Raw genomic sequence first — 16,359 nt, 5'->3', positions numbered from 1 at the left:
GCGATATGGCAGATGTCTGTACCAACTGTAATTAACTCAATTAATCAGAGCTTAGTTTGTAATGAAGACGCTAACTCTTCGGCAGATTAAGTCAGTGGCTCATACTGTTAAGGCTCAACACTTCTGATCAGAAATACTTTCCCTCGTGGAAGATGGGGATGGTAGTAGTGAAAAACTGTTAGCCGCCTAAGTCACAAAAGTGCTGTTTGATCCTATCACTGTCCATATTTTATGGTAGCTAATGTTAACTATAAAAACACAGCTACCCAGCCCACCCGGTTTCCCTTGCAGATCCACCACCAAACCCAAGCATCACTGCAGTGCCCCTCCCAGTGTGCTCCACCCATTTGTGAGCATTTTTCAAAGTTGAGCCAGGGGTGGAGTTAGCTGAAAAGAGTGGGGTGTAGTTACCATTTGGGGGAAATTTTGGTAAACTAATTTAGAAAAATAGGAATTTTTTCTTTTTTTTAATGTTTGAAACTGGGCAGCCAACCTGAGGAAAATCAGGACTTACCATTGATAAGCCTTAACTACAGTGCACTGTAATGCAAAGAGCTTCACCTCGTCCCAAGTTGCGTGTCCTGCTTTTCAATCTCTCCTTCTTTCTCAATGCTGTAGCAGCCTCACAGCACTTTTTGAAAGCTTGGCGGCAGCTCTCTGATTGGTGGGTTGTGCGTTTCATTCTTTGCTCACATGACCTTAGCATCAGGCCCAGCTTCCTTCCGTCATCACAACACTTTCTTTCTGCATGCTTGAAGCTGTTGACTACACATACCACAACGTCATATGCATCTTTTCATACTGACAGGAAAAGCTAAGAATTTGTTGTATTATTTCAGGTTGAGTTTGAGAATTAAACAGCTTGTAAACACAGAGCAGAGCCAGAGGCAATTTGGAATCTTACTGAGTTTGTTGAATTCCACATCCCTCTTGTGTCGATGACGTTCATTGTAACATTTATGCTCTAATCAGGAGACAGTAGAAAATGACTTTATTACACGGAATGAATTACTGATGAGTTTAAAAGTTTGATAAAGTTCATGTGTTTGCTCCAATCTGCTGGTGTATAGTAAACTCTTAAAATGATACTTGTTACGATTGGCGTTTCAGCTGCACAGTTGCAGATGAATGTGAGTCCAATCCTTTGCAGAACAGATGAGGAGTCTTCTCCACCGCCTACAGAGCAGGCCAGATCGTAGGAGTTCATGTACTCAAACATCTGTGGGAAGGTCAGAATGTCACTGCTGCTTCATTAGAAACCCCTGTTTTGTAAGTGAGTGTGGTGTAGACTGGAGCTCATCTGTTGTGTTAGGCACCCTCTAGTCCTTCATCAAAGGTCTTGACAGGGTGGTGGTCCACTTTCAATATTAAGAGTGAAACCACTGTGCCTGATACACTCGTACCAGCACCATTAACAGTGTCACTGCTGTGAATGGACCACCACCCAAATGATATCTGGACAACAGCGGTCCTGTGGTCAGAAACTAATGATGAATGGACTGATAAATTGAGCTGGAAAACAAATGGGCTACAGTTTGTATTTGTATACCTAAAGTACTGTGCAAAAGTCAGAGACCACCCTTTCATTTATTAAATTCCCAATCAAAATCACCATTAAGCACAAATTACTCGTTTTTCAGCATCAGGAAAAAAGCTAAAAGTATATTTATTTTAAAGTTTATTGAAGAAAAAAAAACACGAGTTTTTCCAGATCTCTCAAAGATGAAAGCTTTAAGTGCTGCTTATCTGATGGGGGCAGGTTTGGTGGTCTACTAGATCTTGGAGGTGGTTGTTAGGTGTCACAATTTCTCTGTAACTTTTCATAATTTTTAAAATCATTTTAAAAAATGTAATTCTGAAAACTCCTGTTTTTTTGTTCATTTCTTCTTCTTTCTTCTTTGGCTTCCCCATTATTTTTAATGCAAGCTAATTGTCTTCTATGTTACCTCCTCAGAAGTAATTCTTGAAAAATGAATGACTTGTACTTTTCGGCTATTTTGATTGGAAATCAAATTATTAAAATAGTATTGAACGCTAGTGTAAGTGAAATTACAAGGTAGCAGTTTTGATTAAAGTGAATGGTAAATATGTACTAGCACATAAAAGGTGACATAAGGTAACCATAAAGATCCTCTTAAATTCTCTAACATAGGTAATACAACATGAATAAATCAACAACATGCAAAATGAAACAAGTGAAAACAGCATGCATAGTACATTATGTCTATCAGTATTTCTGAATATTTCCAATATTAACATCCAGTTACCTTGTGAATAAGGCTTTACCTTTTGAGGGCTCAGTTTGTTCCTTTTATTGAGGATGTACACAGCTGAATCCACTGCAGACAGGGCCACCTTGCTGTCTAATTCTGTACTGACCAACACGTCAAAAGTCTGCGCAGGCTTCAGCTCACTTAGAGGAGCTATTTCTATCTATAGATTGAAGAAAAACATGTTACTGAAAGTTACATTTTGTATATGAAAAAATTCATTGATTGCATTAACAATTGTTTAATTTCAGCACTACGTTAAAGTGATGGACATTTATTTTAAAGTGTGACTTGAAAATGTATCTTGACGTGAAGTAGAGATTTATGGAGGAAGCTGTATGGTCAGTATCTACAGTACCTTCCCTTTGCACACGTCTTTCACATCCACCCACACCGAGTCAGCCACTATTCTGGTGCCTTCAGGTTCTATGTAATAGTAGGCCAGCAAGTGGAATGAGGGCACCATATCTGCAGAGAAGGCCAGGCTTGTGGAGGTCAGATCTGTTCTCTGGACGCTGCCAACCTTCAGCACTTTCCCTTTACTCACAACCTGCAAAGAAGGAAGATAACAGCAATAGTACAAGCAGAGCTGACCTATGAATGCTGGACTTGAATATTAGCCCAATCAACATAATTTTACCTGTCCCCAACTAGAGTGGAACCCTCAGGGCCTTCTAGGCCTTCAGAGAAGGAATAATGATTCCATGTCTGTAATGTTCTATACCAGAGCTCACTACTGAAAGAATAAACTGCTGTGAAACTGCTACAAGGGAATATGCTAATATGGCTGTCACATACTTCAAGTGAAATGTGAAATTTCTTTTAGTGACTTTGAATATCTGTGATGAATTTAGGATGGCCAAAAACTGTTCTTACATTTACTCTAAGCAGAATTAGTCTGAATTGAAAGGCAAAATAATAAGCAAATTGAAAGTAATGTAAAATGAATGCTAAGTTAATGTACTTTTACTATAAATTATTAAAACACAACATTTCAGATTTCTTTTTAATGGACTTTATATAGACAAAACATTTTAAAAATGACATTTAGAGAAAATATCTAGTTAGATGGTTAGCTTTATGTTAACCTGCTCAGCCTACTCTAGTTAACGCAGAATATATCCAGTTACAGAGAATATAATGTTAAACAACTTAAAGAAGGTCGATTAGCAGCAACCAGTGATGCTCATCCGCCAGTTCTTCATCTGGCTACTGCATTTTATGGGAGCTTTGCTTTCTTGAGAGGTTTATGCTCGTAACAGTCCTGTTCTTGTTATACTTTGGCTTATGACTCTGGGACTGGCCTGTTGTCTCAGAGATGCCTCAGAAATATTTAATAGGACACAAGACAGATACAACTTCATAACATCTAAAGCTATTCACATATATCCATACAGGAAACCTGTTTCGATGTCTTTACCATGTAGTAGATGTGTGAGGGCCTTGCTGTTCCAGGAGGTGCAATGTCTCTGAATGTGACCTGCAGGCTTTGGCCGGGCTCTAGGACCTGATGCTCTACCTCCAGACTCAGGTAACTGTTCCCCTCAGGCTGGATGGCAGTGGATGTCATGCTAGCTGCATTAGTGATGACTTCCCCTTCATGTCCCTCCACAGACATCTGCCATAAATAAGCAAAAATGTTTCCTCGTTTAGCTGCATAACAACATATAAACAAGGTTTTACAACAAAGCAGCTATAATTAAGTGTCTGGATTCCAAATATCAATGCATTTGAGAGTAGTTTATGACACAAAGATTCATAGTTTGTGAAATGTATGCTTCCCCCAGATTGTCCACAAATAGCATTGCTTTAATGGGGTAGAAAAAGAAACTCTGCTTTGTTTTTATACTTAAAGCTACATTATGCAAGATCTGGGGATTTGGAGACCTCTCTGGCAGAAATGTGCCATTGCATACAACATGCAGAGAAATATTTTGTAATGTGGGTTGTGGATCAGACCCCTTCCCTGAGTGGATTAATCAACGCAAGTGCGTTGAAAGTGTATTCAAAGAAAATTTGGTGAGGAATCTTCATCGGTATGATGTTGATTTTGAATTCGAGATCTGAACATTGAGCCAGACTTTCTTTTAGAGCCTTTGTGTGTGACAGTCATATGTGAAGATGTATGATGTGTTCAGAAAAAATTCAATGCTTCTGGCACACACACCATATTTGTGCATGTTTTTTTTCTTTTGCTGCTTTTCAGTAGTTTAGCCTGGTGTTGTTTCACTTTTAAAACTTTTCAGAGGCAAGTCTGATTAATGAAGATACACTGGAGCTGTCAATAGAAAGGGAACATATGCTGTAGCATCTGCACTTGTCAAATGGAAATGATATGGTGGAGCTGTCTAAACAAAACCCCATGTTCTGTGGTAAATTTGCATAGTTTTTAAGTTTTCCCTCAGAAATACTAATGTATGTAATGTAATCACTCCTTCTGTTTTTGTGTTAAACTGTCATGTTCTCTTCACCACTGAAATGTAAGCAGAATATTTCCATTCCTCCTAGACTCAGCTTCATGATCTGGAGCTGGATGAATAAGTTTATATGTTGAGCTTTTAGTAGGCTTTGAATAATGTAGCTGTATAGTAGTAAAAAAAAACAGATAGTTATATTATTATAATTTTCCTTTGGCAGCTCAGTGCAGTAATGTAGCATTACTGTGTGTGGAGACTAAAGAACACACTAAAATATGTTTAGCTTTTGTGAGCATGCACTGTGAGTTGCCCTGCAAAGCCAAAAATAATCACTTAAATGTCAGAGATGCCAGCTGGACTTTTTCAGACCATATACATCTATATCCTCACATATTAACACCACACACACAGGTTTGAAAAGAAAGTCTGAGTCAATGTTTAGGTCTCAAATGCAAAATCAGTATTAAACAGATGAAGATATTATGACAGTAAATAATTCAGTCACATTCTCAGAGGTCATCAAGTTCAGATGGATTCTTCTTGAATTAATTTCATTTAATTATTTTTGACACATCCCTTCACTTAAATACAATTTCTCTATAGTTGTTCTACCTCTGTTTTTTAATGAGCAACATTCAACAAAGTTACCTTTATAGACATAGTTCTAGCCAGCTTCGGCACTGGAAAGCTAATGACTATAGCCCCCATGTTGTCGCTCCTGCTTTCCTCGATCAGAACTTCAGCTGGAGTTATGGTGATGGTTGCCTTGACCTTTAAACGTGCCACTCTGGAGCCGTCTGGGTAGGTTGTGGTGCCCTGTAGAGTAGCATAGGCAAAATTTCAAGTTCACATTTCAGAATATATCCACCGAATACATATTTATAGTAGTACCTCAATGAAAAAGAACAAGATAGAACAGTGTAGCAACATCTACTCCACTAAAGGGGAATTCCAGTGATTTATCAAGATTTCCATATAATTAAATTGTTAAGATGTAAATAAAGTCATTCCGGATGGTTTGATGTGAGCACAATAATTCTAAAGAATGGTCACAGTGGTGGTGATAGTAACCAGGCATCCAAAACATTTAATGGCTTTAAAAGCTCCCTCACAGAATATACAAAATGGTTACGAATACGTTGCCTAAAACATGATATATTGTTTCATGGTAACATTTAGCCATAAAACAAAATTATAAACCAATTAATGTTGGAGAGATAGTCTCCAAACATGTTCAATTTATTATTATTTATTTTACCATTTATCACTATTTTACCCTTATCAGCTTTAGAGGTCACACATAGGTTCACTGGTTGTATTTGGATAGTAAATATGGCTTTATTTGTGTTGTAGAGATCAAGACTCCTAGTTCCTGTCACCACCAAAGAAATAAGTACGTTTTTCTGCAAAGCAGTATTTTGCATCAAACCTCTTTGAATTACTTTGTTTACATCTCAATGAATTTGGAAAAATCAGTGGAGCTAAAATATGTGGCATTTTCTTTCAATGGAAAATATCCATTCAGAAAGCTGTGAAGTGCAAGACTAGTTTTAATCCCAGTCTGAAACTGGAACTAAAAGTCTGTTATCCAGATTTGTCCAGTGCCAATGAATTCTCTATAAAGCTTATGGTTCTTCTCTGTGCAAATCTACGGAACCTGATTTTGACACATACCAGGATGGAGAAGATGCCACCAGGAGTGAAATATGGTTTTGTCTTTGATAAATCCACAATATATGGAGAAGTCACGATCTTCACTGATGAGCTTTCTGCTTCCTCCAGCTCTCCACCTGCAGTAACCAGGTATATACAGGAAGATTTAACTGATCATATACATAGGTAGTTAGGTAGGAGGTTAGACAGATTAACAAGACTAACCTTGTTCTGCTGGATCACCAGTGGCTGCATTGTATTCATGCTATACAAGTGTCCAGCATACAGGATAGAAATTATTTTTTACAACCCCAATTCCAAAGAAGTTGGGACGTTGTGTAAAACATAAATAAAAACAGAATACGATGATTTGCAAATCCTTTTCAAACTATATTCAATTGAATACACTACAAACACAAGATATTTAATGTTCAAACGGATAAACTTTATTGTTTTTTGCAAATATTCACTCATTTTGAATTTGATGCCTGCAACACATTCCAAAGAAGTTGGGACAGGGGCATGTTTACCACTGTGTTACATCCCCTTTCCTTTTAGCAACACTCAATAAGCGTTTGGGAACTGAGGACACTAATTGTTGAAGCTTTGTAGGTGGAATTCTTTCCCATTCTTGCTTGATGTACAACTTCAGTTGCTCAACAGGGGTCTCCGTTGTCGTATTTTGCGCTTCATAATGTGCCACACATTTTCAATGGGAGACATGTCTGGACTGCAGGCAGGCCAGTCTAGTACCCGCACTCTTTTACTATGAAGCCACGCTGTTGTAACACATGCAGAATGTGGCTTGGCATTGTCTTGCTGAAATAAGCATTGCCTGAAAAAGACGCTGCTTGCTTTCACAGATGTGCAAGTTACCCATGCCATGGGCACTAACACACCCCCATACCATCAGAGGTGCTGGCTTTTGAACTTTGTGCTGACAACAATCTGGACAGTCCTTTTCCTCTTTGGCCTGGAGGACACAACGTCCATGATTTCCAAAAACAATTTGAAATATGGACTCATCAGGACACTTTTCCACTTTGTGTCAGTCCATCTCAGATGAGCTCAGGCCCAGAGAAGCCGGCGATGTTTCTGGGTGTTGTTGATATGTGGTTTCGCTTTGCATGGCAGAGTTTTAACTTGCACTTGTAGATGGAGCGACGAACTGTGTTCACTGACAGTGGTCTTCTGAAGTGTTCCTGAGCCCATGTGGTTAATATCCGTTACAGAATGATGTTGGTTTTTAATGCAGTGCCGCCTGAGGGATCGGAAGACATTCAATGTTGGTTTTCTGCCTTGCCGCTTACTTGCAGAGATTTCTCCAGATTCTCTGAATCTTTTGATGATATTATGGACTGTAGATGATGAAATCCTTAAATTCCTTGCAATTGCACATTGAAACGTTGTTCTTAAACTGTTGGACTCACGCAGTTGTTCACAAAGTGGATGCTCCCTTTCAGGGATGCTCCCTTTATACCCAATCATGACACTCACCTGTTTCTAATTAACCTGTGGAATGTTCCAAACAGGCATTTTTTGAACATTCCTCAACTTTTCCAGTCTTTTGTTGCCAGTGTCCCAACTTCATTGGAACGTGTTGCAGGCATCAAATTCAAAATGAGTGAATATTTGCAAAAAACAATAAAGTTTATTTGTTTGAATATTAAATATCTTGTCTTTGTAGTGTATTCAATTGAATATAGGTTGAAAAGGATTTGCAAATCATCGTATTCTGTTTTTATTTGTTTTACACAACGTCCCAACTTCATTGGAATTATTGAAGATAATAAATGATTTTTTAGAAAATAATGGACTGTAATGGACAAATAAATGCATATATGTATCACAACAAATGCCCATTTTAAAAGTATCTGTATTTGTGTTATGGTATTAACCTTGTTATTACTTGGTATCAGATTAACAAGAAAATAATTGATATCATCCATCCCTAGATTGAGTATGCAGGTGATAAGATATTATGTCAACAATGGGCGTCAGTCAGTGACTTTGTAAGACACCTCAGGCCAGTCCCAAAGGCTGCACTCGTGTTCCAAAAGTCCACAATTGCACATGAATTCGAGGCTGGATTGTTTAAAGCTGTCTGACCAACATAGTGGAAAGGAACATATTCTGATATAAGTAGTAAAGTGCATTTGTTTATTAAATGAGTGTGTCATACACTGTATTACACGAATAATCTGAATCCAGATACTGTAGATAACCCGAATTAGCTCATTTAAAATAAGGGTGTGATCAATATACCACCTGCAGCTCAAACAGAGCCTGCACATCTCACAAGACTGTGTCAAATGCACTTGCTTAAACCAAGCCCTATAGGTCTGCTAAGTGTGGACGTAGGAAACCAGCAGGGTTTGGGGCTTGTTACCTCTTGTACGCAAGAGGTAACAAAAAAGGAAGTATCATAATTTCTGCATGATTGTATAGTTGAGATGTGAGCAAAGTTACCCAGAGTAGTTTGAGGTTAAATGGTTCATTGTATAGAAACTTACTGACTCCGATTTTTTTTTACAGTGGTGGTGATAGGAACCAGGGGTTGTGACATCTACAAATATAGATACTTTACTAACTACCAAAATCACCAGTCAACCTGCATGTGTCATCTGAGTTTTTATATGCAATGATGGAAAATCAGAAAAAATACTCTTTGGGGACTAATTTGCCTTATAATACACTGTATGTATCCCTCCACTATTAAAAGAGTTGAGGAAATACATTGTAGTCAAAGCTTTTCTTAATATTTTTGAAAATATTGAGGTCTGAGGTCTGATTCCTATCATCACCACTGTGGAAAATACTGCCTCTGTATGTTTTTCTAGTATGGATCATTTCATATTAAGCTACTCTGAATGACAATGTTCACATCATAACCATTTAATTATGTAGAGATTTTGATCAGTTCCCCTTTGCACTGTACATCAAAGAGCACTTTATTTGATGATAAAAGTCAGAAAATATCATAGTTCTATAGGAACTGCGATTTAACAGTGTTTTATGAGAACAATGATGATAAGTCTGTCTGTGAAACACAGACATGATGAATGCTTATCTTCTAACTGGACAGCATGAAACTCACTTGCTTTTTCCAGAACTGTTGCAGCGATATAAAGGTACATGCCCTCTATATTCGGCTTGCTCTGATTAGCAGCAGCGCTCGTTAATTCTGCACTGAGGACTGAAAGGTCTGCACGGCCATCCTCAACCTAAATAGCAGAATAAAGATTGTGATTAAGGCTTGACATTCACAATCAAAATTCCAGATTTCAGAACTGAGCATTTCTGCTTTCTTTACGATGCCATTGTTTTATTAGTAGTGAACCAGCTCTATTTAGTGCCTAATGAAGAAAGCCTGTCTTTTGAGACATCTTCAGTTCATTGTATGTTATAAATCACAGAACAAGAAATTACAACAAAATATGTTTTATAATACAATTGCAATTACAAAGTATGAATACTTGCAGTCAACTGTTGCTTTCCATTATAAAACCAAACAAAACTAAGTTCTGACAACACTTTCTAAAAGTGTTCCATATGGATAATTTACTTACTGCAGTCTGTTTTTCAATCCCGGTTAGATATGTCCTCTCTCCTTTACTGTCAGTTAGTCCGAACCGCACATATGCTATGCCATTCACTCCCTTTCCATATGTGTATCTGTGGACACCATGCATAAATAAGGTAAACAAGATGCAAAATACTAAATACAGTTGCTTGTTTTGTAAGTAAGTGGTAATAAGGTAGGAAACATACCTGGCAGAGACGCTGAATGGAAAAATCTCACTGTTCAGCATGAGGTAAGGTTTTGATGCCTGTATATTGACCTCAAACAAAGGCAGAACTGAAAACAAAGATTAGTAATGCGCATGTTTTTCATTATTTTTCATTTCTGCTTGATGTTAATACAGAATATGGTTAAAAATAATTTTTTACCTGTTTTCAAACGTTCTGCATGAATTTATCATTGACATAAATCATTCACAGTGGTTTGATGTGAAACTCTTATTTCAGACTCAGATTTCTGGGTGGTGATAGGAACCAGGGGTCTCAGTGTTTACAACACAAATTTAGCCATTTTATTTACCATCCAAAACATCCTGTGAACCTGTATCTTTTGGGTTTTATATGTAATGTTGGTGGTAAAACTGGAAAAAGTTTTCTTTGGAGACTATTTTGACTAGCCTGCATGCACCCTATAGCTATTGAAAAACAACATCTCAGTCACCATTCACTGCTATTTCATGTAATAACTTTCTCCAAAGTGGCTTTTAGAGGCAATAAACATTTGGGATGTTCCGATTATCACCACTGTGAACAATTCTGACTCAGTATGTTTCTCTAGAATGAAGCATTTCACACCAAACCACGCTGAATTACTTTTTTTTTTATTACATCTTGATTAATAAGCAAGAAATTCTATTTTTAAAAAACGTAGAATTGGGACAAATTGGTCAAAACATTTAGCCAAATGAGTGAAAAAGCCAAAGGACATTTGTAATGATGTTCAAACAGTGTTGACATATGCTAGATGTTTGATAACACTATGTGGGCAATTCCTCTATTGTGAAAGCAAGCTCTCCTCCACAGATTTATGCATGTTTGTAGTCTGGCTGACCACAGCTGTGGTTACAAAATTCTTTAGTGGATGAGCTCCAAGCAGCACTGAAGTCTTACACAATCATACCACGCAAACTTTCACATTACCCTGTTTGGTTTCAGTCAGGCATTCTCACCACCGTCAGTATTTGTTTTTATCCTCTTGATCACTTCTACCTACTATTTCACATAATTAAAAAATAAATAAATAGACTAAATAAAGCTGATCAAGCTGTTTTACTAAATGACTACAGGGTTGCCAACACTTAAGGGTTTAGCTTTAGATAAGTGGAATTGGCAGAGGCCTCCTGGAATTATATAAAGCAAATCCTTGATTTTTTTTTTTAGCAGTTATCACTCAGGTTAAAGACATAAAATCAGAATAAATTACCATAATGGTCCTACTTTATGTTGTGTCTCTGATAAGTGTGTTGTGAATAACACATGCAACAACTACACTAGCAGAGATAATGTACATACACATATTTTAACATCAGTTTTTACTCATGTAATTACACAAATGTAACAGCATATTTTCTCTTGTGTCATTACATATGTGAAAATGGTGAATAGCTGATTTTCCAAAGAGACTTTTCTCATTGTAAGAGAAGGTGAAACTACCTACATAAGCACTGATGTTGCACCTGAACATGAAGTGCCAGCTTTCCTCACATTAAGCTTCCTAATATTTAGCCAACTGTAGACATTTCCTCACATTTAGCTTTCCTAGCATTTAGCTAGCCATAGGCTTTTCCTAACATTTAGCTTTCCTAGCATTTAGCTAGCCATAGGCTTTTCCTAACATTTAGCTTTCCTAGCATAAGCTTTCCCTAACATTTAGCTTTCCTAGCCGTAGACTTTTCCTAACATTTAGTTATCTGTAGACATTTCCCATCAGTTAGCTTTCCTAACATTTAGCTAGCCATAGCCATTTCCTAACATTCCCATTTCTAGCATTTAGCTAGCCGTAGACACTTCCTCACATTTAACGTCCTTAACATACAGCTAGCTGCGGATGTTTCCTAACATTTAGATACTTGTCTTGTATGGTCATCAAAGTTAACCATTTTCTAATGTCATGATATTTATACAGTAACAACAGTAATCTTTTACAAAGTACTGTATAATGATGCTGTTACAGTGATAAAGATACACTTTTACAGTTACATGAGTAAAGACGTAACTGTGTATACATCAGCAGTAGTTACACTCTATGTATTCTTAATGTGTAACTACAGTTATTTGAGACAATATATAGTGGGAGCACATGACAAGGTTACTGCTGTAAAAAGAACATCAACCCAGATGGCTTTCATTGTGATTTACAGGGTGTTAGGAGTGGAAAGAATAACAACAACAACAACGACAAAAACATGTTGCTGTCAAAAGGAACTGGCAATCTTCTCAATGCTACTCACCATACTCTCGGACCTCGATTTCCACTGAAGTTTCAGGCGTTAGAAAGTTAGAAAATGAAGCAGTGATTTTCCAGTGGCCAGCCCTGAAAAAGTGAGCCAGCTTAACATGGTAAGGCAGCAAGCAAAATCTAACAATTCTTTCTCTGATTCAGTGCTAGTGTACACTTCATATGGCATGAAAAATATATCTAAAGTACTGAATTAGTTAATGCAGTTTAATCATTAGATAGAACATTAGGAGTCATGCCCAAGGACACTAATTGGTGCAGTTTGGCAGGCTTGCAAATCAAATCTAGTGTGTAAATGGCAGCAGGAAGGCGGTTGCATATTACTATTATTAAGTGGTTATATTAGTAGTTCAATAGTAAGCCTGACCTTCTCTGAATATGATACAGTTTTGACAAGTGAAAAAAATAACAATAAAAGATCTATTGGACTAAAGGCTGGTCATCGGCAACAGTGATCATCTACTGCATAATATTTTTAAATAAAAAAAATAAATAAATGTGCAACTTACAGCTCCACATCTGGAATACTGATAGACCTTTCCAGGATTTGTTCAGACTGCATGATGTGACTGTAAACCACCAGGCCTTTGCAATTCTAAAGAAAATCGGTTTAATTTCATTCTTAAACTCAAAATATCATATAATGTAATACAATGGTGTACAAAAGAGCAACAATCAGTTATTTAATTTCCAGTCAAAGAAAATTGAATCAATTTGGTATAAAATCACATTTTCAGTATATAGTATATCCACTCTGCCTTTATTACAGCTTCTATTCTGTCCAGGAGACCCACTTTCACTTTTTCAAAGAAATTTGCAGGGATATTTTTCCACTCCTCCAAAGTTCAGTCTGCGTTTTCTGCTAAAACTTTACTGTAGGGTACTATCCTTAAGGCTACATGACATCTACATAAGCTTGTCATATCAACTGACATAACCCTACATAAGTGTTTATATGTAATTATTCCAGTAGGCGTCATTTATTATAGAGGTTATATTTGCCAATTTTGATCAAGGTTAGCTAAAGTAGTGTTTATGACAGATGTAGGCTATTGGAATGAGCATTTATAAACATTTATGCACGGTTACGTCAGTTGTCATGGCAAGCTTATGTAAGTGTCGTATAGCCTTATGAACAGCACCCTACAGTAAAGTGTTACAATCCATTGTTCTGACAAGACCAGCAGCTTGTTGATTGTTTTTACATACCCCCATGTTGGTGGTCTGTTAGGATTCAGAGTCCCATTTTTTCTATATTATTTTTTATTTTCTTGCTAATTTTTGCTCATTTTCCTCTGACTTTCCCTCCCTAAAAATAAATTACTTCATTTAACATAAAAAGATGATTATTTACTTGACTAACTTTAAATAATGGGTGTTCTGACTGGAAATTACATAAAGGGTGGTGTTTTGTATAATACTGTACAATGATTTATACTGCACATATTTTATATTGAACGATACTCACAAATATCTGAACATAGACTACTTCTTTTACAGGAAGCATGTAGTTGTCTAGAGTGAAGATTCTGTAGTTCACTGCAAAACGATGTGCAAAATGACTGACACACTCTTACTAATAAGACACATCTCTATTTCATTCCACTGAAAAGGCTTTCCTTTCTCACCAAGCTCTCCTGGATTATAGATGGGTTTGTCTGTTTGGATGAAAAGGTATCCTCTTCTGGCTGACACAAGGATGTTTGCCATCTCTTTTCCTTTGTCAAGCACTTCACTCTCTGCAACAAGTTGAATATACCCGGAGTTCCTTGTGACATCAAATCGTCTGTACAGAACTGGGTCAACCTGAAGAAGAAGATATGGTACTGGATATAGTATTGGACATAAAAGAGTGACAGCACCTTTTAGTCAATCATTTCAGGGGAAGGTGGATGCTTGGACGTGCCTTAAGGATCACCACAGCTTGGTATTGGTTAACACCACTTAAGGTCACGGTTCTTCTCTCCGATAACACCTGCCCGCCTATTGGATGTTTGATGGACAGGGTTACACTGATGGCTTTAGTGGCTCCATGCAGTTGCACACTGATTGTTTCCTCCTCCCCCAGATGGATAATGTTAGGTGCAGTAATGAGACACCTGCAGTGTGAGTGGAATACAAGCACATGTGCCAATTAAGGTGATACTGTGATCCCCCAGTAAAGCCTACAGCATTATCTTTGATGATGATTTACAGTGCCATGACGAAACATCACCTATATACACCGACCAGGCATAACATTATGAGAATCTCCTTGCTTCTACGCTCATTCTCCGTTTTATCAGCTGCGCTTACTATATAGGGGCACTGTGTAGTTCTGCAATTACAGACTGTAGTCCATCTGTTTCTCTGCAGACTTTGTTAGCCCCCTTTTATGCTGTTCTTCAGTGATCAGGACCCCCACAGGACAGAGCAGGGACTATTTGAGTGGTGGATCACTCTCAGCACTGCAGTAACACTGATGTGATGGTAGTGTGTTAGTGTGTGTTGCGCTGGTACAAGTGGATCAGACGCAGCAGTGCTGTGAGAAACTGATGGACTGCAATATTTAATTGCAGAACTACAAAGTGCACTGATAAAACATAGTGGAGCTGATAAAATCAACAATGCGTGTAAAAACAAGGAGGTGGTCATAATGTTATGCCTGTATTCTGTGTTATATTATATTAAGACTTAAATGAGCAGTCCTGTGCTAAAGTTTGGTGACCTTGTGCCAAATTACACATTTTGTTGCTCTTCTAAATTAAATTATGTACACATGTCTGCACATTGTGACGCACAATTGCCATTGATTTACTGAATTTAACATACAGGGGAAAAATAAGACATAAATGTGGTCCATGCAAATGTTATGGCACCCTTTATATATCTTATGTTTTGATGAAATGTGAAATTCAGCAAATACACAGCAACTGTGCACTAAAACATGTTCCCTGTAGAAGATGGGTTAACTAACTTTCATGTACAAAATCAACAAAACATAATTTAACCTGGGCATGATCAAAGCTCTTATGACTGAATACTTTTTTACGTTTTTATTCATATATATATATAATATTTAGAATTACTCACGTTGGTTTCTTTGCATCCACTGCTAGGCACATAAAAGCCCCGAAAAGCAGGAGAACGATCATGTTGTCGTTATGCTGCACAGCCAGGTCACGTTATATCGACTGAGTTTTTTAGAGCAGGTCCATCATTACAGAAGGAAGAGTCTTAAAGAAAGCCTCTCCACAGCTCCAGCAAAGTGGGCTTATAGCAATCAAGTTCTTGAACTTTCTAAAACTACCAAAAAAAAAAAAAAAACTTGGCAAAAGTTTTGTTCAAGTCACATGATTTCCCAGAAACTGTCCTCTTTCTGAACTGAACACAGAGGGGGAGATAGTCACGGCAAAGGCACACACATTTAACAAACACTTCAAACAGTTGTTATGCAATAGACTATGAGAAAAATCTGTTTGCTAGGCTGTAAATGTGTGCAAAAAGGCCCGAAGAAAATAGGTTGCATTGTGCTTTGTCTATTTTTGTGCAGATGTTTACAATCGCCCTTTGTGTGTTTAATATTTTGCAAAGCACAGGTTTTGGCACAGGGCAAATGTCTGTAATTGAAAGAAATTTCTACATTTCTAAATTTCTGTTAGAACCAGTGAGCTAAAGTACTGAGCAAAAGTCCACCTTCTACACTATATTGCCAAAAGTATTCACTCACCCATCCAAATGATTTCAGGTGTTCCAATTACTAACATGGCCACAGGTGTCTAAAACCAAGGACCTAGACATGCAGACTGTTTCTACAAAATGTGTGAAAGAATGGGTCACTCTCAGGAGCTCATTGAATTCCAGAGTGGTACCGTGATAGTACGCCACCTGTGCAGTCGTGAAATTACCTCACTACTAAATATACTACAGTCAACTGTCAGTGGTATTCTAACAAAGTGGAAGCGATTGGGAGCGACAGCCATGTAAAATGACAGAGTGG

General features: G+C 37.5%; 1 protein-coding gene across 2 annotated transcripts in view; it reads right to left on the bottom strand.

Moving 5' to 3' along the window:
• Window positions 1-15,665, bottom strand: part of c4 (complement component 4) — a 41,562-nt gene extending 25,897 nt beyond the window's left edge. Inside the window, exons 1-17 of one of the 2 annotated variants that reach the window (XM_017708598.2) lie at window positions 15,453-15,665; window positions 14,287-14,479; window positions 14,009-14,186; window positions 13,849-13,919; window positions 12,890-12,975; window positions 12,373-12,455; window positions 10,112-10,199; window positions 9,910-10,015; window positions 9,438-9,564; window positions 6,362-6,477; window positions 5,336-5,503; window positions 3,691-3,888; window positions 2,629-2,820; window positions 2,287-2,433; window positions 1,090-1,219; window positions 905-964; window positions 562-765 (exon numbers count right to left, since the gene is read on the bottom strand). In XM_017708598.2, the coding sequence (XP_017564087.2) occupies window positions 562-765; window positions 905-964; window positions 1,090-1,219; window positions 2,287-2,433; window positions 2,629-2,820; window positions 3,691-3,888; window positions 5,336-5,503; window positions 6,362-6,477; window positions 9,438-9,564; window positions 9,910-10,015; window positions 10,112-10,199; window positions 12,373-12,455; window positions 12,890-12,975; window positions 13,849-13,919; window positions 14,009-14,186; window positions 14,287-14,479; window positions 15,453-15,514 (2,209 nt within the window). In that variant the 5' untranslated portion in view covers window positions 15,515-15,665. Of the gene's footprint in view, window positions 1-561; window positions 766-904; window positions 965-1,089; window positions 1,220-2,286; window positions 2,434-2,628; window positions 2,821-3,690; window positions 3,889-5,335; window positions 5,504-6,361; window positions 6,478-9,437; window positions 9,565-9,909; window positions 10,016-10,111; window positions 10,200-12,372; window positions 12,456-12,889; window positions 12,976-13,848; window positions 13,920-14,008; window positions 14,187-14,286; window positions 14,480-15,452 lie in introns of those variants that run through there. The other variant, XM_017708599.2, reaches the window with a different exon arrangement.
• Between the last annotated feature and the right edge of the window lie 694 nt (window positions 15,666-16,359).

Source organism: Pygocentrus nattereri, chromosome 17, assembly GCF_015220715.1.
Source record: "Pygocentrus nattereri isolate fPygNat1 chromosome 17, fPygNat1.pri, whole genome shotgun sequence".
Classification (NCBI taxonomy): Eukaryota; Metazoa; Chordata; class Actinopteri; order Characiformes; family Serrasalmidae; genus Pygocentrus; species Pygocentrus nattereri.
This window is presented reverse-complemented; position numbering and strand designations above follow the sequence as displayed.